The sequence below is a fragment of the Hippocampus bargibanti genome, linkage group LG11 (genome assembly GCF_051943395.1).
Source record: "Hippocampus bargibanti isolate YZ-2025 linkage group LG11, ASM5194339v1, whole genome shotgun sequence".
Classification (NCBI taxonomy): Eukaryota; Metazoa; Chordata; class Actinopteri; order Syngnathiformes; family Syngnathidae; genus Hippocampus; species Hippocampus bargibanti.
This window is the reverse complement of record NC_142744.1, coordinates 15,262,024-15,288,460: the sequence shown is the minus strand read 5'-3', so window position 1 is coordinate 15,288,460 and position 26,437 is coordinate 15,262,024. Positions and strand designations below refer to the sequence as shown.

Here is a 26,437-nt window from a genome sequence, read left to right as displayed (position 1 = left end):
TGAGGTCCATTCTGAAATTTACAGAAGAGGATTAGGGCTTCTGAAGAAATATAAAGGTTGGCAACATTCTCACTTTAATCTCAGAATTCTGACTTTATTCTCAAAATTTGGAGAATAAAGCCATGATTCTGAGAATAAAGTGAGAATTTGAGATTAAAGTGAAATTTATTTCTTTGTTGGCCCCAATTGTGTTCCGAAGAAATTTCACCCAAAAGTCCCAATATCCTGAACATTTTATAAGGAGCACAAATGGATAAATAGCAGACTCAAACTTGAAGTATTTTCTTTTCTTTATTACCCAAGTAAAACAGGAATTACATTATATTGGTTTTTCACATTTATTTTCAAAATCTTTGGATGGGAAATGTATGTTCAATGTTTGCATATTCTCTGTGTATTTATAGACAAGACAGCCATTAAAACCATCCTGTTCAATATGCTGAAAGATAAGGCAAAAATAGAAGCAATTTAAATTAGCCGTTTATAAACCAGGCCTGAACTGGGAGTTAACATTGATGATTAAGTCTGAAATATCAATGAAATACAAATGAAATAAATAAAAGAGGCTTTGTGTGCAGGTCAAAAATCTCCATCTGAGTGCGGGAACGTGAATGACCACATGCCAAATTCAATGACAACACGGTTCTCTGTAGCAAACGGGTAGGCGTTGACATGAAGTAAGATCATGATTTTACAATAATACACTGCTGCATCATGACACTTTTGACATGAAGAACCCTCACAATAAAGCAACTGACTTCATGCGGCACTGGAATTATTCATGAACATTAACAGTTCTTTTTGTACAGGAGACACATAGGGTAAACAATAAATGAGGAGAACGAGTGTTGACATACCACCTATGATGATATCAATAAACAAACAAGCACAAAGACAAATCCATATGCCTAGAGAAATATTTGAAACATCGCTCTTTATCTACACTTTTTACACTTAAATATATCAATATTGCTTATTAGAAAAATGATGAAACGTAGAATTAAAATGTTAAAATAACGTAGTCACAGCAGGTTCATATATATGCAGGATCTTTTTTTCTGGTACACATTCATCACTTTTGATGTCCACCACTTAAAGGACAACCGACGTCTCCGGACAAGTTGTGTCCATAATTTGTAAAATGGCTTCAAATGACTTCTACTGAGCGTATTTTAATAAGATTCCATCGCATATAGCTATATTTTACGTCTTAAGACTCGCTCTGAATATTCAGGAAGTCCTGTTTTTGAGTTGGTGACGAGTCCGTACGTGACGTCACTAAAGGAACGCTCCTAACCGAAAAAAAAGACACATTGTAGCAGTCCTTCCATCACGTCAATGTATTTTGCTGTACATGTTTGGTCTGAAACATGAGCTTTGATCCTCTCCTCTTTCATCTGGAACTACTTTATGTAACAAAGAGAAAGTGCTTAAGAATGAATGTCTCTCTGTGTCTTTGTGTTGTCATGTTATTTGTTACAGTAAAGTCTCGTTATATCGATATCGGATATATCGATAGTCCCGGTTACAGTAAAGTCTCGTTATATCGATATCGGATATATCGATAGTCCCGGTTATATCGATACTATTTCTATGCACGCACTGAGAAAATTACATGCAAACAGGGTCGGATATATCGATAGTCCCGGTTATATCGATATTTTTTCGGACTCCCTTGAATATCGATATAACGAGACTTTACTGTATTTAGGTTTTTTTTTCTTCTTTTGACTTCAAGACGGCGCAGCGAGAGTGGCTGCCTTTCCAGCAGCTCCTGTGTTTTGCTTTTCTACTTTCATTTCTTTCATAACTTTGCTGCTGTGAAATGTAAATGTCTCCACTGCGAGACTAATAAAGGCAAATCCATTCCAATCCAATCCAAAACCGTGTTGCACCCAAAAGCCGCCAGAAGAGGGCGTCCAAGCTCCATATAAGGAATTTATCAGCCTGTGGAAACGGAGGTGGCCACAGGAGGTCGCCATTTTGTGCCTCTTTTCTGGTGATCGATTTCCCCCCCAATGTTGCCTCAAAATGGCATGGAATAAATTATTTAATCGATTGCAAACATGTATGCTTTCCTCTTCAGAACTATTTGAATCATATTCATAACTGGATGTGTAACAAGAAAGCATATTCTCCGAATCTGAAGCCATTGTTTGGATTCTCCAGCAATGCAAGACGTCTTGGTGTGACGTCACGAACTGGGGTGTGACGTCACGAACTGGGGGCGGGACTTTCTGAAAATGCCCAATTCGCAGCGCAATTTTTTTGCAGATTTTGGAAACATGAAGTCATTTTTATTGGTGTTTTGCATTTGACTAAAAATATCATACTGCGTGTTTTGGGTATTTTAGATGCTATCAAACGTTTTTTTCATGTCAGTTAAAAAACAAAAAAGTGACGTCGGTTGTCCTTTAACTAAGAACTATGTTTAAGATCAAAACCGAGTTAGTGAGCAGCATCACAGTAGATAGAGTATTACTCTTGAAATAACAACCTCATTTTCCCAACATATGGCACAAACCTTGTTGAACTTAAGGCTCAAGTGGACAACCAACACAAAATATACCAAAAAAGTCTTTCAGAAATCGCTCGTTTGATTTTTTTCACGACTATAATGTGCACTTAAGTAAATGACACTGCACCTAATAATATGGTGCAACGTATGGTCGTGAAAATACAGTTAGGTCTAATACAAAGTACACTACTGCAGCTTATCCATTGCCAGTCTCTACTCTATGTCTGCAGGCCTTTCAAATAAGTGGCAAACGGTTCTTGTTTTTTAAAAATACATCAGCTTGAATGTTAATCAAGTTTCAGTTTTAGCAGAGATGTTTTTTTACAAACATCACTCTGTGTGGAGAAAATGTATTAGAGTATGTGCTTTTTTCCGGATTAAATTTCACATACAATAGAAGCATCCTAGTGACACAAGTCAATTTAATCGTCCAATTTAGTTTTTGCCTCGCTAGTAGACAGCAAGTTCAAATTTTACTCATGAATAATACACAAAACAATCGACACTTGCACCGCGCTGTGTATAGGACGTGTCATTCTTAGGGCTGCATACAGAAAAAAAAACTCACGAGAGTGGCATAGATCACTCAGTTAAACAGAATTGGACCAGAGATCAGAGTAAAAATTAATGAGTGTATGTGTGTTTTAAAAATCTCAAAATTAAAATAATTCCATCAGAAAGTAACCCTCCATATCTTACACACCTGCTTTGAGCTTGTGGTCATGATATATACCGTATTTTCCGGTGTACAAGGCGCACCCAAAAGCCTAAATTTTCTTCAAAAGATGACCCTGTGCCTTATTCACACGTGCGCCTTATATGTGAAGTAATATTGAGCCACAACGACTCATGTCAGCAGCAACCGACTCCATTTTACCCCCCTCCCCCTGTCGAAGAATTAGTGCGTAACCCCAGCTTCTGCTGTAGCGCCTTATACTGTTGTATACCTTATATTTGGAAAACTTTAATCTATATTTTGGATTATATTTGGAAAACTTTTGTCATTCATTGAAGGTGCGGCTTGTAGTCCGGGGCACTTCATATATGGAAAAAGTTTGAAAATACACCATTCATTGGGCATGCGCCTTACACTCCGGTGCGGGTTGTACACCGGAAATGGACTTACGTTTCCCGGATTCCTTCAGGGCCCAAAGGTTTTTCAAGTAACATATTACATTTTTCCATATCCTCTTTGCACAGATGGGTGTCGTAAAGTTGAAAATACATGAAATTGATTTATTTGTCTTCAGTGTGAAAAAATACCGATTCACCGTTTGTGCGCTTGGACAGCTCCACTAATTATCTGCCAAATATTTCCCTGTGAAGTAAAAAGTGTTTTTAGGAAAAGTAGAAAAGAATCCCATGTGTCTAATTTATACTGACCTGCAGCAAACCTTTTCTTTATCAGTGATAGCCTGTAACCTGTCGCGAGCAGTTGAATATCACAACCAGATATTGTGCAGCCCTCACTGGTGAATTGAACTGCCAGCTGGGAGGGTTTGCACATGCCCTCTGTCATCTGGAAGCGGCCCAGGAGGGCCCCTACTCCTACAGGACACAAATGCAGCAAAAACTGATTTCATCACAAATGATTGTGTATTGTGAATGAAACGAGTGGGAATAGAATAGATTTGATAGCATAGCATAGTGAAAGGATTTCAAAGGTAACTTGCCTCCATTTTCAGACCTATTCGAAAGGCTGGGAATCTTCCACTGCATCATCTGTTGCTCTGGATTCCTTCCCAAAAAACAGTATTTACACATGAATATTAACTCATTCACTGACATTCCCGAATGTATTCGAGAATTTAAAATATGATGTGGAGAGTCATTCCCGAATTTGTTCAGGTTTTGGTTTTTCTTGCGGGGGGTGCCGATAAAACGCTGGTCAGACCTCTCGCAAGGTTTTTTCCCTTCCACGATGGGGCAGCATTTGCCTGTTGTACAGGCGCCACTTTCACCTCATATGACTCCAGATCCATATAACTTAGAAATTAACCCTTTTTTTCTGATGAACGAAGAAGAGAGTGTAATGTTTCTTACGCTGCATTGAATGTTTATGTAGTCCTAAAACTAAATATTCTGTGGGTCCTGGAATTTGAGTGAAAATGAAGAAAAATCCTAGCACTGGAGTGGACACAATTTTGCACGTTGAATGAGATAATAATTAATATATATGTAGGGCGGCCTGGTAGTCGAGTGGTTAGCACGCCGACTTTATAGGTCGTGAGTTCAAATCCCCTCCAGTCTCCTTGTGTGGACTTTGCATGTTCTCCCAGGCCCGCATGGGTTTCCTTCCACATTCCAAAAACATGCATGGCAGGCTAATTGAACACTCCAAATTGTTCCTGGGTGTGAGTGTAAGTGCGGATGGTTGTTTGTCTCTATGTTCCCTGCGATTGGCAGGCAACCAAGACTCACGCACCCCCCACAACCTTCATGAGGATAATGGAGTCTGGAAAACGAATGAATGAATGAATGAATGAATGACATAGATGTATTTTTTCTATAAATCCCAGTTTCCCACTTTCAGCAGTAAACTTGAAGGTCACAATACAATGTACTGTTTCAAGTCATCTCCATTGAAATGAATGGAAATGCCATTAATTCGTTCGAGCCTCCAATGGGGAAAAACATTTTTCTTGTTGCAGTTTTTTTTAGGAAAAATAGCACTTATAATATCGTACTGAATAAAAACATACAGTAATGACATAATTAAAAATAACACTTGTCACACTTTCCCTTTCAATGCACATTTTACTGCTCATTTTGATGCGTGCATCTTGTGAGTTTCTCATTTGTTTGGTTTGAACAACAATATCAAAAAAGCTGCATAATTTGTACTGGAAAATATCGATATACAACACCCTCACCAGGTGGCAGGTGGGACCATAGCTTGGAGTTTGGCTACACCTCCATCGACAGGAACCATAAAATGGACGTTGTGAAGGGGAGCGGGAGTCGCCATTGCCTCTGTGTTGTATTTGTAGTCTATCCTTAAGTCTATGTTGCCGGCATCACCACGCCAACTCACAGCAAGATTGAGAGGAGTGGACTGGATACCATCTGCTGACACCTGGAACACACAAAAAGGCAAGGATCTGATGAATGAATAGACGGATGAATGGGTGGAGTCATTAAGGGTCAAACTCGTGGCTGGATGGATGCATACCTGATATTTGATCATATCCACATTGTAGTATGTTGCTTGGGGCTTCTGCTCAGCCACTTTCTTGAGATGACTCATCAAGTTTTGCATATTCACCCAGAACTCCTTGGTGTCTACACTGTCGGTTGGGGAATCACTAAAGGGATTAAAGAAAGAGACTCGATAAAGTAATTTGAATTATTAAATATGGCATCAAAATAATTCTGTCGCTGCATTTTCCTACCAGCACAGTAGCTGTGGATTAGGTAGAACCTGCTCCAGTCGGTTGTAGTTACTGATGCTAAAGATGAGGACAGGCTGAGTCGGGTGGCTGGCGAAATGCCTGGTGATGCCTGCCGGCAAAGAGAGCACCAATTCCCCGGTGATCTTCACTACACACCTCAAAGAGTAGGAAAGAAAGAAAGAAAGGGTTAAACATCTCCTTATGCACACACATTATCGAAATCATATTTATTATGTGCATTCCTATATAACAGGTGTCAAAGTCAAGGCCTGGGGGCCAAATCTGGCCCACCGCATAATTTTATTTTATTAATTTTATTCCGAACCGAAATTTCAAACTGTTCTTTGTAAACCACAATGACAATCATTATTTTTTACTTTAGATTTGAAAACTTGTTATGCATTCATTTGTTGTGCATTCTGTATGGACTATGTGGAGGTGATGACACATTCTAATGGCTTCCCCAAATTCATAATGGCCCTTGAGAGGAAACCCTAACTACATTGTGGCCCAAGGCCAAAAATGAGTTTGACACCTGTGCTATGTAACATAAGGGTGAGAAGTAAATATCGGTCATGCCATGTTCTAAATAAGACAAAATAGGGGCCTACTTGCTGGGGTCAGCGCCTTTGAAATAGGCATTAACAGTTTCTGTGAAGGCAGCTGCCACTGGCAGAGTGTCCTGGGGTCCCATAGTAAGTGGGCTGGGCCCTCTTGAACATCCTAAATGGGTCAAACGCAGTTACAAGTAAATAGCTACATACCAGCTCCATCAGAGCAAACATTCACCATCGGGTTATACAGGAGCCTATCAGCAGGCTTTGAAGGCAAAATAAAGGAACATGAGCAGGACGTGGGATGGGACGAGCAATTGGGTTGATTATTTTAAACTGAAGCACACAGCACCATTGGTTCAATTTAAACTGTTGTTTTTCTAAGTCAAACTATGTGACGGACATCAGCGTCCATCACTTTCCAAATCGTTCTCGAATTTATTGGTCACAAATCCAACTGATTTGCCAGGCAGAAGCGTGTCGCAAGGTGCCTATTGCATGCACATAGGAACAGCCTGGCTCGACTCACCCTCTAAAGCTAAATAAAATCTGCCGTGGTCAAACCAGATCAAAGGTTGTCTGGTCTCTAAGCGAGTAGAGATAGGAGGAAAGCCAAAGGAGAGAGACATGGTGATGTGATCCGATCACATAATGATGAGCAAAATGGATACACACGCAGCCAGACTGTACCTGTGTTGGATAGATTGAGGTCCCTCCCTAAAGTGGCCGTGGACGCTGCACTCTGTGATGTTATGGAGGAGATGGAGGAAGAGCTCTCTGCCCGGGCCAGTGGCGCAAAAGGTGGAGGACTTGCAGAGACTGAAGGACTGAATGGTGGAGTCTGGATGCACAACATAGTTTGATTTTGGCAAATAGGTGCCATGAACACACAAGAATATGTGAATTTGAGCGTCAAAAATGGGTACGCTCTTGCAAGTCTACAGAATTTCCCTTAGTTATATGTAAACATGGTTTCGATTGTGAATAAAAATCAATGAATTAATAATGAATTTTCACAGGCTCAATGGAAGACTTTTGGTAAGAAAAATGCATAGTCAAAGGTGAAATATGAGTATAACACATACCAGGTCTGGGATTGGCTTTCCGGGAGGCAACTTTGGCCGTGAGGACGGCCGTGGAGGAGGTGGAGGAGGGACCGGACTGCCTCGAGATTGCGGCGTGACGGAACGGGCTGGCGAAGACGGGCCTGGGCACAAGCCAGTGTCTGTGGTTAGCACTACCTTTATATCAATGCAGGGACAGATTTATGTTCAAATGACAACGTTTCTTGTTTGATGTATGACTGAAATGACAACAGGTCACAGAAGTTGTTGTATAACAACTCGTGTTTTTGGGGAATAGTGGTTCAACCATCTTTTAGCTGAACGTTTGTGATAACAGCACTAGATGGCAGTAAAAGTTTAAAAACAAGTGTCATTTTCAGAACCCTCTGAAGATGGAGGACACTGATTCGCTGCGGCCACCCCTTGAAGGGAAAAGCCAACAGGAAAAGAAGAGAACCCTCCCAAAATGTTCAGCATCCATCTATTTAATTTGCGAACTACTTTTTCCTCAACAGGGTCGCGAGGTGTGCTGGAGCTTATCCCAGCTGTCTTCAGGCAGAAGGCAGGGGACACCTTGAACTGGTTGCCAGCCAATCACAGGGCACACAAAGATGAACAACCATCCATGCTCACACTCACACCAAGGGACCATTTAGAGTGTTCAATCAGCCTGCCATGCAATTTTTCTAGAACGTGGGAGGAAACCGGAGTACCTGAAGAAAAGCCACACATGCACGGGGAGAACATGTGAGGACAGAGCGAGGATTGCACCCATGAACACGGTGAGGTCAGACCACTGGACTGCGTCCAAAATGTTTTGTATTTCTTTCACAGTTTAGTTCATTCATTTATTTACTTGTTTATTTATTTTACAGCAAATGTTTGATTATCTAACTGGTTCCCCTTTCTCAGATGAGTACAATACTTGATACAATACTCACATCACACGATGAGCAGATCCAAGTAAAAACAAGCTCAATACTCACAGCTACCTGAGTAAGGCCCAGGGGAAGACATAATGGATCGGTATGTGGTCGAAGGAAGAGGAGGTGGCGTTCCACGGAAGCTCTGTGTTAGCTCACTGGGTGAGCCAGTGAAGTCTGGGATGTCATCTCTCAGGTGCACTGCCTCTGGTGTCCTTTTCCCCCCTACCATCCCCAAAACCAGAGGCGATACAACTCCTGCTCGAGGGGACCTTCTGTCCGCCGGCAGAGGCGGCACTGGACTTATTGAGACTGGAGAGGGTGTGTAATGTGCAAACTGCAGCACCTCTTCATCAATCGCCTCCTCATCAAGGCAGAGTGCTGGTGAACTTGTGGGAGAGAAGTAAGGAGGCAAGGGAGGGGCTGGTTCATCCGGGGGAGGAGGTCCCAATATGATGGAAGGCTGGCAGTCCAGTGGCGTCAAAGGAGGCGACGACTCAGGAGAGAACAGCGGAGGTGAAGGCGGCGGCTCATTGGGAGGTGGGCCAGGCGAGAGGCATGGGCTGGAGGGTGTCGACGAGGGGGTGTCTGGGGCAGGAGAATCCGGCGGAGGGGGCGGCGCTGGCTCATCCGGGGGTGGAGGTCTGTCATTTGTGAAAGTAATCCATCTGCTGGACGCCGCATCCGCAGCGGTGCACGGGCTACCCACGGGGCCAAACACGTCATCGAGGTCAGGGGCTGCGGAGACTCGGTAGGAAGGGGGCGACAGGACGCTCAAGTAGATGGGGGCAGAACTGCGACTTGCTCTGCCATTGGGTAAATCAACTATATATATATATATATATATATATATATATATATATATATATATATATATATATATATATATATATATATATATATATATATATATATATATAATCAGGTTAATTTAGGCAACTGCATTCAGAATTCAATCCACAATGCACTTGGAGGGCTATTTACCAGCAGATTGTGATGAATAGCCTTGACGCTGCGATATCGTGTTTTTGGGAGGGAGTGGTGGAGGAGCTGCAACAATGATTCAACACAGGTTTGAACATTTCAGCAATTCTGAATATTTATTCACAAACGTACCTCTTGTTGGGAAACTTCTGCTCAAAGGTGACTCGGCCCTTGGCCTTGATCTTCCCCAAACATCAGCAGGAACCACTGCAATTATGAAGACCAAAATTATTGCCTCTGGCATAGCTTAAAATGGATTTGTGTAATAAATTGCAATACCATCATATCTGCAAGACTGGCTCTTTGAGGGCAGTCCAAAGAAGGCAGGGATGTTCTGTGGGATTCCTCCACTGCAAAGATAAAAGTAAAATCTAATTCTATTGAAGTGACTGATTTTTTTTTCACGTTCGTACAAACGAAGGTGGATTATGTTTAAAAATTCAACCAGCTGAGGTGTACACATACTGTAGACGCTGTAGAAAGCCATGCGCTCTGACATTCAACGTACCGTATATTTTGCGGTGTATAAGGCGCACCCCCAATGAATGGTGTATTTTCAAAATGTTTCCATATATAAGGTGCACCGGACTATAAGGCACACCTTCACTGAATGAAAAAATGTTTTCCAAATATAATATATAAATAAATAAACGTTTTCCAAATATAAGGCATACAACATAATAAGGTGCTACAGTGAAGGCTGGGGTTACGTACTACTCCTTCTACAGTGATGGAGTCGGTGGCAATTGACAGTATTTGTGAAGCCTGTTGTGGCTCAATACAGACGCTCCCTAACTTACAAACAACCCCCACACCTATGGCTGATCACGGCTTGATTGGCAAGCAAGGCTCTTAAGGCAGATAGCCTCTGAGTGAGGAGGCCGGGGGAGACAAGCTCTGTTGCTGTGCTCTGTGGAGAAACTGATTGCTGCGTGGAACTCATTGCCAGTTGTGACCATACGACAGGACACTGGATTCGGACCCTTGCTAAAGGTCGCTAGGCTACATGAGGAGGACATCAAGAGGGGTGACACTATTATTATGATTTTAGTATTGGAAGAGACGCTATTCTTGCCTTTGTTGCTTGTGAATTCCCCCTGAAACGCTTTATTAAACCTTTGTTTGCATTGAAACCTGTCGCCCATTGCACTCCTTGTCCTGTCCCGCTGAGAGCTAGCCTCTCATGACATTACATCAGCATTACATCATTACATCAGCGAACTTAAAGTCTTACAGGTAGTTTCGGCCCTATATATATATATATACAGTAAAGTCTCGTTATATCGATATCGGTTATATCGATAGTACTGCTTATTACGATACTATTTCTATGAACGCAAGGAGAAAATTTACATGCCGCAGGATCGGATATATCGATAATCCGGTTATATCGATATTTTTTACGACTCCCGAGAATATCGATATAACGAGACTTTACTGTATATGTGTGTGTATATACATACATACATACATATATATATATATATATATATATATATATATATATATATATATATATATATATATATATATATATATATAGTTATATATATATATATACATACATACACACACACACACACACATATATATATATATATATATATATATATATATATATATATAGTTATATATATATATATATACATACATACACACACACACACATATATATATATATATATATATATATATATACATACACACACACATATATATATATATATATATATATATATATATATATATATATATATATATATATATATATATATATATATATATATATATATATATATACAGACACGGGGCATTTATACGGTTCGCCTGGACTCTTCCTTCGATGCGCGAGTGTATCCGGTATATATATATATATATACAGTAAAGTCTCGTTATATCGATATTCTAGGGAATATATATATATATATATATATATATATATATATATATATATATATATATATATATATATATATATATATATATATATATATATACAGTTAAGTCTCGTTATATCGATATTCTAGGGAGTCCGAAAAATATCGATATAACCGGGACTATCGATATATCCGACCCTGCGCGCATGTAATTTTCTCCGTGCGTGCATAGATATAGTATCGTAATAAGCGGGACTATCGATATAACCAATACCGATATAACGAGACTTTACTGTATATAAAATACATACAAAATACTTCGGACCGGATACACTCGCGCATTGAAGGAAGAGTTCAGGCGAACCGTATAAATGCCCCGTGTCTGTGATTAGAGAATTGACAGCAGGTGGAGAATGGCCGGGAGAGGCAGCCCCACTCCCCTTCCCCCGCTGTCAACCCGCAAGTGACAGGAGCAAAGAGGTGGTTTCGGTGTTTGAAAAAAAAATCGCTTTTCGAACAGGGTCCTGGAACGAATTATGGTTGAGAAACGAGGTAGACTTTAAGTTCGCTGACGAAGCCTCTTGGATGAGAAGCGAAACGTCCGACACCTTCAAAGAAGTACAGATGACGGCTGAAGAAACCTTTTCATCGATGGACCACTCCTGTACAACTGAGAGCTTACACAGACGTAAGGCTTATGCAAGTATGTTTAAGGTTTATATAAGCATGTTCAAGGCTTCTATACATAACCTGTATTGGTTTGTACTAAAAGATAAACATTTAATAAAATATATGTGCTATAAAGATACACAGGGCGGCCCGGTAGTCGAGTGGTTAGCACACCGGCTTCACAGTGCAGAGGTCGCCGGTTCGCGTCCCGGTCCGGCCTCCCTGTGTGGAGTTTGCATGTTCTCCCCGGACCCGCGTGGGTTTTCTCCGGGTCCTCCGGTTTCCTCCCACACTCCAAAAACATGCATGGCAGGCAGATTGACCACTCCAAATTGTGAGAGTGACTGTTGTATGTCTTTGTGTGCCCTGCGATTGGCTGGCAACCAATTCAGGGTGTCTCCCGCCTCGTGCCCGAAGACAGCTGAGAAAGGCTCCAGCAACCCCCGCGACCCTAATGAGGAATAAGCGGTACGGAAAATGAGATGAGATGACATAAAGATATACAACTGGAGAGAATACTACATACGTTACTTCAAAAATGTCCGTATGTACCGTTGTTCATAACTCGAATGTTCAGTAGGAGAGCGTCTGTATTACTTCACATATAAGGCGCACCTGCGTATAAGTCACGTGGTCATCTTTTGAAGAAAACCAAGGCTTTTGGGTGAGCCTTATACACAGGAAAATACGGTAATCGGGATAGTTTGTAAAGAACAAACAACAATGAAAGACCTCGGGGTGTCAGGGGCAGGACTCGGCGGGTGGGTAGAGCGTCTTGGCCGAGCAATTTCTTCACCTAGAAGAAACAGAAATTGACAGGTGAATGGCTGCTTTGTAAAGTCATCAAAAACCAAACACATTCAGATGCACTCACATGACAGGTGCCTCATTATTCGTCCCTGCAAAGGGATAAAATAAATCACGGCAATAAATAAAAACATTAACATCACCGTCTTAAATCATTTGATTTTAAAGATGGAATATCTTGTGATGTTGTTTATTTGAAATGGAGGCCATATTAAATTTGTCGGGTCGGTAAGTGGCCCTGAACTGAAAGTATTGGAGTGGCATGAAAAGTGCTTTGTATGAAGTCAACGTCACCTCCATAACATATTCCCAAGCTACCTCCAATTTGCACCATTTTTCTGAGCTTGAGGCTTAGACTGTCTGGTTGTCAGTCTTGTGTATTGCAGAGGAGATGAGAACTTTCAGGTTGTCAGCTTTGAAAAGTCAGAAGGTGATGGCACACACTCACCGGGCTGCGTCTCTGAGACCAGCAAAAAGGAAGAGAGAACAGACCTGGGTCAGAAAGTGAGTGACAAATCAGTCAAATTCAAATCCACTAAAACAACACGACGTTCCTCGAGTGCAATGCAAGGGGGCTCTTACAGTATAATGTAGTTTGAGCCATAGCACACAAGAGATGAATGAGGAGGATGGCAGGTTGTGTTGGTTTCAATGTCATTAGGAAGACTTGTGTGGTATGTATGTATGTATGCATTATGTGACGGCATAATCAATTAAGCTGCACAGTATACTGTATTCACTAGCAGAAATGGGCTGCAGCTAAATCATCATGCATAATCCAAATCCATATTGGAATTTAAAAATGAATAAATCAATAGATACAAATGGAAATGGCTTACCGGACTTCTCCTCTACAGAGAGACAGGAAATCAAACATTTTACATTGAATGAGATAAAGAAGAGAAATACAAAAGCTTAAAAAACAAGAGCTTTTTTTCACACAAATTTTCTCACCAAAGAGGGAGAGAGCGCCAATCCTCCCACTGAGGCTTTGAGCTCATCCACTGACGGAGGGATGCACTCGGCACTCTCAGCGGCCAGTGGTTTGATCTTGATTTGGAATTTTTTCTTGCTTTCTTCATCGTCCTCTGAATCGCTGGAGGAGAAAAACTGCTTTCCCATGGAAGCTGGTGAATATTTGTCAAGGACAACGGAAAGGGTGCTTTTGAAGCAGGGAGAGATGAGAGATATTTTCTGGGTTACTTAAGGTGGTTTGAATTATTAGTTTTGAAGTCAACATGATCTATCGCATAGAATGTTTTTTCCAGTGACTGGTAAAGTGTCCTTGAGAGTTTTGAAAGGCGCTTAGAAATAAAATGTATTATTATTATTAATATGGCTTCTCGCAGGATGATTTTATGTACTGCAAAAGGGAGAGATGGAAAAGATGCAGGACAGCGGCCCTCTAGGAATTGGACTCCTCACCCTTGATCTAGTGCAGGGGTCGGCAACCTTTACGACTCAAAGAGCCATTTGGACCCATTTCCCACAGAAAAGAAAACACTGGGAGCCACAAAATCCTTTTCACATTTAAAATGAAGACAACACTGCATCTTTTCATCATCGTTTTTTACCTTTATATATGCATAAACAAACTATAGTGTGTTGCATTTATGACTCAATGAACTGTTACAGAGAAGCGAAATTACATTTCTGCACGCAGCAAAAACATTTTAAACTCTGAAAAAAGACGTTGGGCTGAAGATTACTTTCAAATATGATACTCAATGTCTATTTGAAAAAAAAAAAGAATATTGCCTCTGCACATCAGGGCTGTATGACGTTACCTTCATCTTCACACAGGACTGTAAGCTGTCGTCTGTCAGGCGTGAGCGATGTCTGTTTTTAAGGCGAACGAATCTGCCCACATATCATTAAACGTTCTGTTTTCTTCAGACACTTTTCTTTTCTTAGATTTATCCATCGTTGGAGGGTCAAAAATTCAAGAAGTCGTGCGCAATTTGGCGGTTGTGACCGGATACACGTCCACTGTCGATGGTTGTGACGTATATTATGAGCGAGAAAAAAATTGAATGTTTTATTTTGTATTATTTATAATCACCATAATCTTCAAATTTAGAATTACATTTTAAAAACGAACGAACTAAAATAATATACATTGAATTAAATTAAATTAAATTAAATTATTTATTGTCGAAAGCCGCAGGGAGCCGCAGCAGGGGGGTGAAAGAGCCACATGCGGCTCCGGAGCCGCGGGTTGCCGACGCCTGAAATAGTGCAAGGGTGTCAAAGTCATTTTTTTGCTGTGGGCCACATTGTAGTTACGGTTTCCTCTCGGGGACCGTTATGAATTTGGGGGGCATTTGGGGCCGTTATGAATTCCCACCCTAGGAATGTTTCATCTCCTACACATATTACACCCAGAGCGCACAACAAATTGATGAATGACTAGTTTTTAAATCTGAAGTCAAGGATAATAACTGTGATTGTGGTTTACATGGGACAATTTGAAATTTGCGTTTGGACTTTGATTTGCTTTCACGGGTTGAATAAAATTATGTGGCGGACCAGATTTGACCCCCGAGCCTTGACTTTGACACCCGTGGTCTTTTCTGTGTGTATAATAGTGATGTGGGCGGCCCGGTAGTCAAGTGGTTAGCACACCGGCTTCACAGTGCAGAGGTTGCCGGTTCGCGTCCCGGTCCGGCCTCGCTGTGTGGAGTTTGCACGTTCTCCCCGGGCCCGCGTGGGTTTTCTCCGGGTCCTCCGGTCTCCTCTCACATTCCAAAAACATCCATGGCAGGCATATTGAAAACTCCAAATTGTCCCTAGGTGTGTGTGCGAGTGACTGTTGTTCGTCTTTGTGTGCCCTGCGATTGGCCAATTCAGGGTGTCCCCTGCCTCGTGCCCGAAGACAGCTGAGATAGGCTCCAGCACCCCCCGCGACCCTAATGAGGAATAAGTGGTGCGGAAAATGGATGGATGGATTGTAGTGATGTGTCGTTCGCGAACGAGCCGGTTCTTAGGGCCGGATCTCTGAACTGAACGAAGAGAGGTGGTTCCTAACAAGAAGCCGACTTTTTTTGTCCTCTTTTCCCCGCCCTCAGGTTTTGGTTAAAGCCGCACGTGATTGGTCAAGATCCGTGGTAGAGGAGGGAGGGGATAATTACAGAAACACGCAGCAGTGAGGAGAAGGGGGAGGGGTTAGAGAAACAGAAGCACACTGAGTAGCACATGAAACAGGAAAGGGAGACGACAGAGCTTGATAGCACTACAAAGAAAAAATAAAAGTGGGTAAAATGATTGCAAGTGATTTTCAGCCATTTTCAATAAAATATACTCATGCTCTCAACCCAATCTATGCAATTCCAAGCAGGAAATATCCCCATTGTTGGGCTATTAAAGGATTCTGATTCTGAAAAGACTTTCTCAAAGAATCATACTAGAATCATATATGACAAAGAATGTGCTGGAGTCCGAGAATGGGTCAAAAAAGTAAGTTAAGTTAGTAAAAATAAATAAAGTCATATAAATATGATTATTATTCTGGTGTTTGTTTTGTTGACACAATCGTTAGGGGTGTTCATTGTTTGGGCTGCCATTTTGTTTCACGTCTCAAGTACTAAAAGTTATCTATTCGCTAGCTCATAGCTATCTATTCGCTAGCTAATAGCTGTTCGCTGGCTAGTGGCTATCTATTTCCTGGCTAATAGCTAGCTATATGCTAGCTAGTGATCAGCTATCTATTCTCAAGCTATTTGCTAGATGGCTATTAGCTATCTGTTTGCTGGCTAATGGCTAGCTATTTGCTGGCTGGCTTTTAGCTATCTGATTGCTAGGTATTAGCTGGTGAATGGCTAACTATTAGCTGGCTGTTGGCTAGCTATTTCCTAGTTAACTATTAGCTATCTATTCGCTAGTGAATGGCTAGCTATTTGCTGGCTAGTAGCTAGCGAATAGATAGGTATATTTTGTGTATTGTGTACAGTGGGGCCTCGGTTTACGAACACCTTGCCTTACGAACATTTCGGTTTTCGTTACATTTATGAAAATTAAACCTTGGCATATGCACTATTTTCGCGATACACACCTCCCACCACGGCTGGCGGAGAAATCTTTGGCGGAGAAACACAAAAGCACACGACCGAACAGCGTCCCAGCCGGCCTACCTTTCCACACACCCTTTCTATGAGTGCACACGTCGATCGTCTTCAACGATACTTTTGCCGTTATGGGACCGAAAAAGATGCCACCACAGGCTCGTATTCAGCCGAAGAAGACACAAAACAAAATAACAGTCGAGGAGAAGAAGGAGATCATTGAGAAACACGAACGAGGTGTGCGTTTGTGGCGTCACATGTGCGCACCCCGACTGTCATGTGAATTTCAGCCTGACACATCTCTCACGCTGTGTGTGACTTCCCTGAGTGTAACTTTCTACAAACATTCTACAAATAAAGAGCGCGGTACCGTCCACCATTGCTACCATCCTTCGCAAAAAGCTTGATACAAAGGTGCTATTTAGTCGATGCTTTCACGTGACTAATGACACCGAAATCGTCACGTGCGAGTTGACAGCTGGGGCGGGGCCGCCGCTGCCGACCTCCGCCAGCCGAAGAGGACACAAAACAAAATTACAGTCGAGGAGAAGAAGGAGATCATTGAGAAACACGAACGAGGTGCGCGTGTTGATCCCCTAATCACCGATACTGGGACATTTCAACGAGTCACTGTCACCTCACCAGTGACATGATTACGACGCCTCGCGCCTCGATGTGTCTTGTGCTGGCAAGTCCTAGAGTTTGCTTTGCCTGAGGTGATTGTTAGCCGCGATCGTGTAAATCTGTTGCTTTCCGGGATCGCGAGTGTGCCTAGCTTGACAGGCTTGTTGTAATAAAATCTCTGCCAGCACCTACGGGACTTGAAGTGGATGCAGATGACATTGAGGAGCTTGTTGCTGACCATAATGAGGTCCTCAACACAGATGATTTGATTTGCCTTCAAGAGGACAAGCAGAAGCAGGCCATTCAGGAGTTGATGTGCAGGCTTTTATTGAACAGTTCCATCCAGAAAAGACTATTAGAATCATTAGCATGATGAATGATGATGTGATGCCTCAGTTTCGTAAAATTTTACAAGTCAGAAAGCAACAGGTGTCACTTAAGAGCCATCAACGACCATCACAAATGTAAATAAAGTAACTTTATTATACAGTGCAGTGTATTTGTTTCATTACATTAGAATAGCACATGTATTATACATAGAATAAGGTATGTTGTGTGTAGTTTTAAGGCGTATTTAGTAGAAAATTATATTTTATGGAGACCTGGGAACGGATTATTCTCATTTTAATGGTTTCCTTTGGGATTTTATTTTTGGGATACACACTTTTCACCTTACACACTGTCTGGGAACCAATTAAGTTCGTAAGCCAAGGTCTCACTGTATTTTTTTTCAACCTCTTCTAGTGCCTGAGACCATTGCTATCTATTCGCTATCTAATAGCTATATATTTGCTAGCTAGCTAGCTTGCTATCTATTTAAGTTACTTCAGCGTTGAGTGAACGCTTGGCTGCCGCTGCTCACCCACAGAAAAAAACGTATCCTGTGACTCTAAAGTGACCTTGACAGTTTTGAAAGGCACTTAGAAATGAAATGTATTAGTATAAATATTGGATATAGTGTATTATTTTTACATGAGTAATTTGTTTTTCAAATAAATTTACACCATTTTTGGTAGTTAATTAATTTAAGCAACAAACAAAAAAAAAAAAAAACGGGGAGCCATTTGGGAGCCAAAATCTTTTTATTGAGCCGAGCCAAAAGAACTGGCTCTCGGAAAGAGCCAGAATTCCCGTCACTCGTGTATAGTGCAACCGTACCCACTATTGTAACTTCTAGTTAGTGCTCCCTATTTATGAAAACTGTTTTGAAATAGGCAATTCATTGAATGTGCGTTTTAGAATCCAGAGTGCTTTATAGTGCAGAAAATACAGTCCAGTATATAAATCAAGATGGATTGTATTGCGGTAGTCGAGTGGTTAGCACATCGGCTTCACAGTGCAGGCCTCCATGCAAACTCCCTGTGTGGAGTTTGCATGTTCTCCCCGGACCCGCGTGGGTTTTCTCTGGGTCCTCTGGTTTCCTCCCACACTCAAAAAAAACATGCATAGTAGGCAGATTGACCACTCCAAATTGTCCCTCGGTGTGAGTGTGAGAGTGACTATTGTACATCTTTGTGTGCCCTGCGATTGGCTGGCAACCAATTCAGGGTGTCCCCCACCTCGTGCCCGAAGACAGCTGAGATAGGCTCCAGCACCCCCGCGACCCTAATGAGGAATAAGCGGAACGGAAAATGGATGGATGGATGGATGTATTGTATTGTACAAAAAAGATATCATCGCTTTCATGACCGGGACGTTGACTAAAGCCCTCCTCATCCACATCAGGCGATGCCTGAAATGACAGGGATAAAAATGTGAAATTATTCCAAATTTCTTTGAACTGTTCTCACAGAAATTCTGTGGGAATTTGCAATCCAGTAGTCCGACAGATACTGCCAGTTTTATTTTTAATCTGCCTTTACGATTCCAATGTTCTTGTGAAAATAGTCTCACTAGCTTCTGCTCTGTTAAACCCCATGCTCGCAACGTGACTTGTATTGTGTGCACTGAAAAGCAAATGTGAAAACGAGGTCTCAGCAAGACAAAAGGAGGGAGTGATCACTCACATATCTGTCCCAGTCAAATTCTCCATAGAAACCGTTGGGTGCTCCATTTGTCTTTTTCTGTACAAAGTGACAAGGAAGCTCAACATCATCGAAGTGTCACAAAGTAGGAAAAAATGCAAACTATATTATTCAAATTTAGTCTGACATTTTGGAAAATTATGTATTTGAACTAGGCTCAGCAAATAAATGGAATTGAAAATTCATGTGAGAACAGTTACTTTTCCCATAATTATTGCTGGTCATCATAGACAGTCCCGCTGTATGGTGTTGAAAAAGAACAAAGGAGAAAATGATCCATTTGAAAAAAAGAAAAACAAAATATACACACGTTTCCTTTTTTTCCACTTCCCATTCCTTCTCTGTCAGGTGAGCTCCTGTTTAGAATGACAAGACACACATAAATAGCATGACTTGAACATCCATATCAGTGTAGCTGTATTGTTTCCCAGTTTACTGCATGTGAGGAGTGCAAAGAAAATGTAGTAAATGTATTTATTTCATCTAAAATAAATAAATATGTTGAAGTCTTCCGTTATCTACTAGCAGTAATCAATTCCCCAGCACCAACAGTGGTTGTCATGTAACAGTCAATGTCAATCAAAATAAATATTAGATCCAGAAGATGTAATTATAATCAAATGTAATTGAATTGAGACAGTTAAAATATTGTTCCCAGATGCAGGGATGCAGCCGGATCTTTTTAGTGAGCTGAGCCAGAAGAGCCGGCTCTCTGAAAAGAGCCGGAATTCCGATCACTACTGCAATGCACCATGGGTAAATGGATATTCAATTATCTATTTTGGCAGTTTCCGGCTGATCACGGAAAAGCCTGATATCCTCGACCACGACTTTTGAAAGCACCAAAACAAATGCAAGATGATTATGGCTATATATCGGTTAAAGCAAGATGGCAGACGACAAAAGTTAAAACCTCTGATGGAAAACGTCAATTGCTGTTTAACTAAATTAATTTCTTTAGCTATTTTAAAAGAAGTATGTGAAGGTAAATCCAATCCAATGTCATAAGTGGCGCGGATCATGTAGCAATATGCGCTAATCGTAATAGGCTTGCGCCGGTGCTGGCGTTACAAAGTTGCGCCAATGGCTGTCAAAATCCCTGTTTATTGGTATACATACATTTTAGAGTACTTTTGTGCCAGGTGGGTAGCATTTCCTGTAATATTATATTGAACAAGCCACAGACAAACAGTGAGCAAAAATTAATCCCGCTGGCAATTTATCAACCAAATGTTTTTTTTTTTACCTCACATATCTCAGAGTTATCGTTAAATCATAAATAGGATTGGGATTAAACAGGACTACAGGTGGTCAATTCACAGTACGGTGGCTTCAATACATGTGAGGCCACAAATTGAAACCAAAATTAGAACCCTTATGGACTGGTGCAAAGAGCACTTTCTCACACTACTCAATTTATGCTTTTTATCACTTGCATATTGGCAATGTTTTATATGAGAACATTGGAAACATGCCCTCTGGGATAAATTGTAATTTTCTACAGGCATGTATTTTTCATTACATTTAGCTTGTGGTCAGTACTTTTTGCAAAGGTCAATCCAGCACATTCAAAGTGACTTACGTCGCTTCTGTATCCTTGTCTTTTTTTCGTAAGCCCAAAGCTTTCCTGGTTCGTTTTTTCAGTCCTAGAACACACAGAGTGACAGAAAAGGAGCTCGGCATAATGAAAATTTTAGCATGAACACTCCTTACAGTAAAATGTACTGATATTTAAAGCGATACCATTTTTTTTTGTTTCCTAACTGACATCAGAAAAACATTTTATATAAAATACCCAAAAAACGCAGGATGATATTTTTAGTCAAATGCAAAACACCAATAAAATTAACCTAAAGTGTGCTAAAACTGCAACAACTTGAGCTGCGAATTGGGGATTTTCAGAAAGTCCCGCCCCCAATTCGTGATGTCACGCCAAGACGTCTTGCCTTGCTCGAGAATCAAAACAATGGCTTCAGATTCGGAGAAGATGCTTTCTTGTTTCTCATCCAATTATGAATATGATTCAAATAGTTCTGAAGAGGAAAGCATAAATGTTTGCAATCGATTATAGGAGTCCTCCCATATCAATTCGAACCGTCAATGACAGCAATGTAGCGTCCCAGAAAATGCAGAAGATGGCACCCAAGCGCCGTTGGAAATGGGCTGATTTGTCTGCTGGGAATTTGTGTCAGCGAATATCAAATAGTTGTCTTGGTGCAACACACAACGATTCACCATCGCGTTATTTATGTGTTTTCCTTCTAATTTCGCCATCAACACGGATCAACACGAAGGTTTCAGACTAAACAAAGCACCGCAAAATGCATTGTGTGTCGCTTTCTCTGTCAGGGGCGTTCCAAACGTGACGTCACGTGGGGATCGTCATCAACTCGAAAACAAGACTTCCTGAATATTCAGCGTGAGTCTTAAAACGTAAAATATCGCTATATGCTGTGGAATCTTTGTAAAATACGCTCAGTAGAAGTCATTTGAAGTGATTTTACAAATTATGGACACAACTTGTCCGGCGGCGTCGGTTGTCCTTTAAATAAGCGTCAAAGTAAATAAAACGGGAGAGTAGACTTTCGGTGTGTACCAAGACATTCAACAATAAGTATCTGACCATTAAAATTTACCAAGCAAAATAGCAGTCACTTCAAGAAGCCGGTTTGTGTAAATCAGTGGCGAGCCATGCATTTCACACCTAGGCCTTCAGTAGTGCTACGTCTGAATCAATCCAACCATTAATAAAAATGTTATGACTATACAACCTTTACTGCAGCTACAGGAACAGCAACACCTTTCGGTTTTTCCCTTCAATGGGTCGCCACAGCAAATCAGTGTCCTCCATCTTTAGAGGTTTGATCCGCAGGTTTGTTTTGGCCAAGCTTTTACGTCGGATGCCCTTCCTGACACAACCCTCTGTATTCATCCGGGCTTGGGACCGGCACAAGAAGACTTATGTCCCTTTGTGGCTACAGAACAAGCAACTCTACAGCTGCGATTGCGACTCATATAAAACGTGTGGTGTGATTTACTACAAGTCCACTAGAGGGTACCGTTAGCCAAGAAATTAGGCCTGGGAGAAGGCCATGTTGGCCCCAACTCGGAGTCTGATTGGTTAAAGCAACAGTTTTATCAACAGTTATTTTATGCTACTTTATATTTAATGCTTATTTTATAGCGGCAGAACTGATTGTGAAGGCGTCCAGGTAGATTTCTGACCCTGGCAACATATAACGGCTGAAATGTGATTGGTTAAATGCTTAATTACAAAAACACAAATCTGGAAGCAGCACAACAGGGGAAAAGCAATTAACGGAAGCTGAGAGACAATTTGAAATTATTTAAACAGAATTCATGGACAAAATATAATTAATATCAGTCTGTGATTCATATATTTTTAGGCAAGCTGAGAAGGCCTTGCAGGCCCTGGCGGCCCACCACTGGTCTAAATACACAAGAAATGCCATAACACAGATTCCTTTTTGTCTTGCTCAGGACAACTATGTGAGGTATCGATAAACAGCTTTTGCAAAAAATGAAGCTCTACAGATTCCATTCATTTATGGAAACACAAGAAAATGTTGACCAATCCGTTCACTCCATTCGCTTCATTCAAGTGAAATAGCAACAACCTCCAAACTCCACCTGCTGCGAGGGTGCAGAGTGGGTCCACTTTTGCAGTTACTTTGCGCATCTTTTTGTGAGAAAAAAAAGTCAACAGGAAGCCCCAGCACATGTAGGAAACAAAAGCCAACACGGTTAGAACATGAAAATTCCACACAGCAAACGTTCCAACAGTGGTAGTGGTGGAACTGCATGACCTCTACCTCTGAAAAGATTAACCGCTGAATGCTTCACATATGAAACTAATCATTGCCATGGTAACCACAACTCTCCCACCTGACTTCCACTGCATTAAAAAAATCTCATTTCCTTGTTAAAAATAGTCTTTTGTAATTATAAACTGCAAGTGATTTATTTTTTCAGAATAAATAATTTGGTCGGTCATTTTGAAATTGTTCTGCTAGCTATGATGATGTTATATTTTGAGGAGAGGCCAAGTTTTTAATCTTGAGCGGGAAAGGTTTGTGGGATGCACCGTGTTTGGACTCATTTGAGTGGATGAACTCAGGCTCTGCTTTTCTTTTTCATTTTGTTGATGAAATATTACTGGTGTCTCACCAAAAATTCGACTGACCTCAGGTCAAATGACAGATTTGAGTGCCATAAAAATGAGACCAAGATAAACCATTTCTTTCCATCACTTTCATATTAGCATATTTGACAAGAAAGCTGACTTTGACTTTGAAAATCTCTTTGTGTGGAGAAGTAAAAATAAACAAATGCAGTAACCATGAAATAACCACTGAAAGTGCTAAAAATTAACACCCAAATCAATTTTCGTTGTTCTAGTAGGCTTTCCTGAACATTCTTTTTTTTCACCGAAGGTTTTGTACTCACCCAACTGATATTACCTGTGGGTAGTTTGCAGGCCAAGCAGAGCATATCAAATTTTCAGGACTCTCTGACATTTGATGCAGGAACACGGGCGCATACCAGTCATTGAGAATATTAGCAATGGAATATAACACATATGATGAGAGCGATGAGCAATGTGAGCATCTAACGGAGCCTATGAGAGTCATATAATACGTACAGTGAGACCTCAACTTACAAACACCTCAACTTACAAACTTTTTGTCTTACAAACATCAAATTTATGAACATTAAACCTTATAATAAGCACTTTTTTCATAATACACACCCACCACGGCTGGCGGAGTGATCTTCGGCGGAAGCACACGACCGAGCATTACCAGAGGCTAAGTTACCAACAGTCCTTATGGAAGGTGACTCTCCTTCCATAAGCCATCAACGACCCTCAAAAAGGTAAATAAAACTTTATTTTACAGCACAGTTTATTTCTTTAATTACAGTCCTCATGTAATGCGCCTCCCTTTCCTAACAGCAATTCCCTTTGACCTTCGACCTCCAACGCCATTCCATCAAGCCATAAATGACCATCACAAATGTAAATAAAGTGACTTTATGATACAATGCAGTGTATTTCTTTCATTACAATACAATAGCACATTTATTATACATAGAATAAGGTATGTTGTGTGTAGTTTTAAGGCTTATTTGGTTGAAAAGTATATTTTATGGAAACCCGGGAACGGATTATTCCCATTTTAATGGTTTCCTATTGTAATTTTTTTTTTAGATACACACTTTTCGCCTTACACACTCTGTCTGGGAACCAATTAAGTTCGTAAATTGTACTTGAATATCCCCAAGCTCAGGAAGTACATGTAACACCACGGGAGACTAACCGCAGGCCATTTGCTAATTTTAGCTGGCATCGTTTGCACGTTAGCACTGATGTAATATTGCAAGAGGGGCAGCTGTCATGAAGGTTGATGTATATGATTCCGGCATGCCCTAGTTTATCATTGAGCTGATTTCGTCCTTAAGTATCACAGATAACTAACCACTGTTAGCACAATAGTGATGCACAAGGTGGAAGATACTGTTCACCTTTTAGCCATCGTCAATACACATATAGCAGATAAACATGTGCAGACATGTACGATTACAATAATCAATTCCTGCACAACAGGACTCCGGCAAGACAACGTTGCATGAGGGTATCATCTTTTTTTTGCTTTGTTGTTTTTTCACTCGCTTTTGAATTCATTGGACACACTGCATCTTGCCATTGCACACAAAAACGGTCACCGAGCTGTTTAATGCACAGTTCAGGTGTCCCGAGTCTTCCGCATAGCATGACAGAGCACATAAATGAATCCAGTCCTTAATAGCCCAGCAGGACATGGGAGGGCAAGAGGAGAACGCAAAGCGGAAGAGATAGGGAGTGTACATATTACCTTGCATCATGGTTCCAGATTGTCATCCTATACTGCCGCTGGTGTGTGGGTGGACATAGGTGGAAATTATTCCAGCTGGTTAAACGATGCCTGGGCAGGGCATGGCTTATTGTGCATGGTTCCCGAGCTAAGCATTAATGTTGACACTCTCCTCCCCGAGAGGCCCAACTCCCATCGACAGGGGGTCAGAAGGGGGGGGGGGGGGGTGACAGCAGTAGAAGACAGAAAGGGGAGTGAGCGAAAGCGAGGGAGTCGGAGGAATATTCAGCAAAACCCAGGAACAAGGGGTCCTATTAGTGCATGCTAAATCCTGAAAGCCCTGACAGCACCATTGCATGCCATCTCTTCGAGGAGAGATGCTGACGAAAGGAAAAGGAGGAACACAGAGTGTTCAGGAGAGCGAGGATTGAGACGGAGGTGGGCGGGGAATGGGTGGTTTGCTGATGTCACAGCTGCACTAAACCAATCCCTGCATTTGTGGTCACATGGCTGCTGCCGTCCCTGATGCCTTTGGCTTCCATCTAACAGAAGCATCAGCCAAGTGCATGCAAATTGCACAAGGAGGTTACACATGTATTGAAGCAACTATTACCTATTACTCTTCTCCCCCACCCCAACAGAATTGTGCGCATTGTGTTTGCAAACATAAATCACAGCTGTTGTTTTTACTTTCTAAGACACAGGTGTCAAAGTCAAGGCCCGGGGGAGGGGGGAAAATCTGGCCCGCCACATCATTTTATTCGGTGCGTGAAAGTAAATCAAACATGTCAAAGTGCTACGATGTTTGCTAAAGTCTGAACCAAAATTTCAAATGTTCGTATGGAAACCACAATATCAGTTATTATTCTTGTCTTAATATCTGAATGCTAGTTATTCTTTAATTTGTTGTGCGTTCTGAATGTGATACATGAAGGAGATGAAAAATTCTTATGGCTTCCCCAAATTCATAACGGCCCTCGAGAGGAAGCCGTAACTACAATGTGGCCCGCTGTAAAAAAATGTGTTTGACACCCCTGTTCTCGGGCATCCATACAGTTTTGCAGAAA

The 26,437-nt window shown here is 41.2% G+C and overlaps 1 protein-coding gene across 4 annotated transcripts; it reads right to left on the bottom strand.

The window, feature by feature from the left end:
* Positions 1 to 272: 272 nt before the first annotated feature.
* Positions 273 to 25,785, bottom strand: LOC148891763 (SH3-containing GRB2-like protein 3-interacting protein 1). 4 transcript variants are annotated; one of them, XM_089008321.1, is made up of 23 exons: positions 25,392 to 25,785; positions 21,080 to 21,143; positions 19,808 to 19,853; positions 19,480 to 19,536; positions 19,148 to 19,205; positions 13,743 to 13,918; positions 13,628 to 13,639; positions 13,237 to 13,248; positions 12,856 to 12,880; positions 12,714 to 12,777; positions 9,715 to 9,785; positions 9,568 to 9,642; positions 9,436 to 9,501; positions 8,521 to 9,276; positions 7,550 to 7,671; positions 7,155 to 7,305; positions 6,522 to 6,633; positions 5,911 to 6,066; positions 5,691 to 5,823; positions 5,392 to 5,594; positions 4,192 to 4,256; positions 3,902 to 4,066; positions 273 to 3,836 (listed from the first exon to the last, which is right to left on the bottom strand). In XM_089008321.1, exons 1-23 carry the CDS (start codon positions 25,399 to 25,401, stop codon positions 3,814 to 3,816), a joined length of 2,622 nt encoding a protein of 873 aa, XP_088864447.1. In that variant the 5' UTR covers positions 25,402 to 25,785; the 3' UTR covers positions 273 to 3,813. The 4 variants fall into 4 exon arrangements, with proteins under 4 accessions (XP_088864447.1, XP_088864446.1, XP_088864444.1 ...); XM_089008320.1 differs by lacking the exons at positions 13,743 to 13,918; positions 19,148 to 19,205; positions 19,480 to 19,536; ... (1 more) ...; positions 21,080 to 21,143; positions 25,392 to 25,785 and adding an exon at positions 6,994 to 7,050 and having other exon boundaries at positions 8,515 to 9,198; positions 13,237 to 13,716; XM_089008318.1 differs by lacking the exons at positions 13,743 to 13,918; positions 19,148 to 19,205; positions 19,480 to 19,536; ... (1 more) ...; positions 21,080 to 21,143; positions 25,392 to 25,785 and adding an exon at positions 6,994 to 7,050 and having other exon boundaries at positions 8,515 to 9,276; positions 13,237 to 13,715.
* Positions 25,786 to 26,437: the final 652 nt, after the last annotated feature.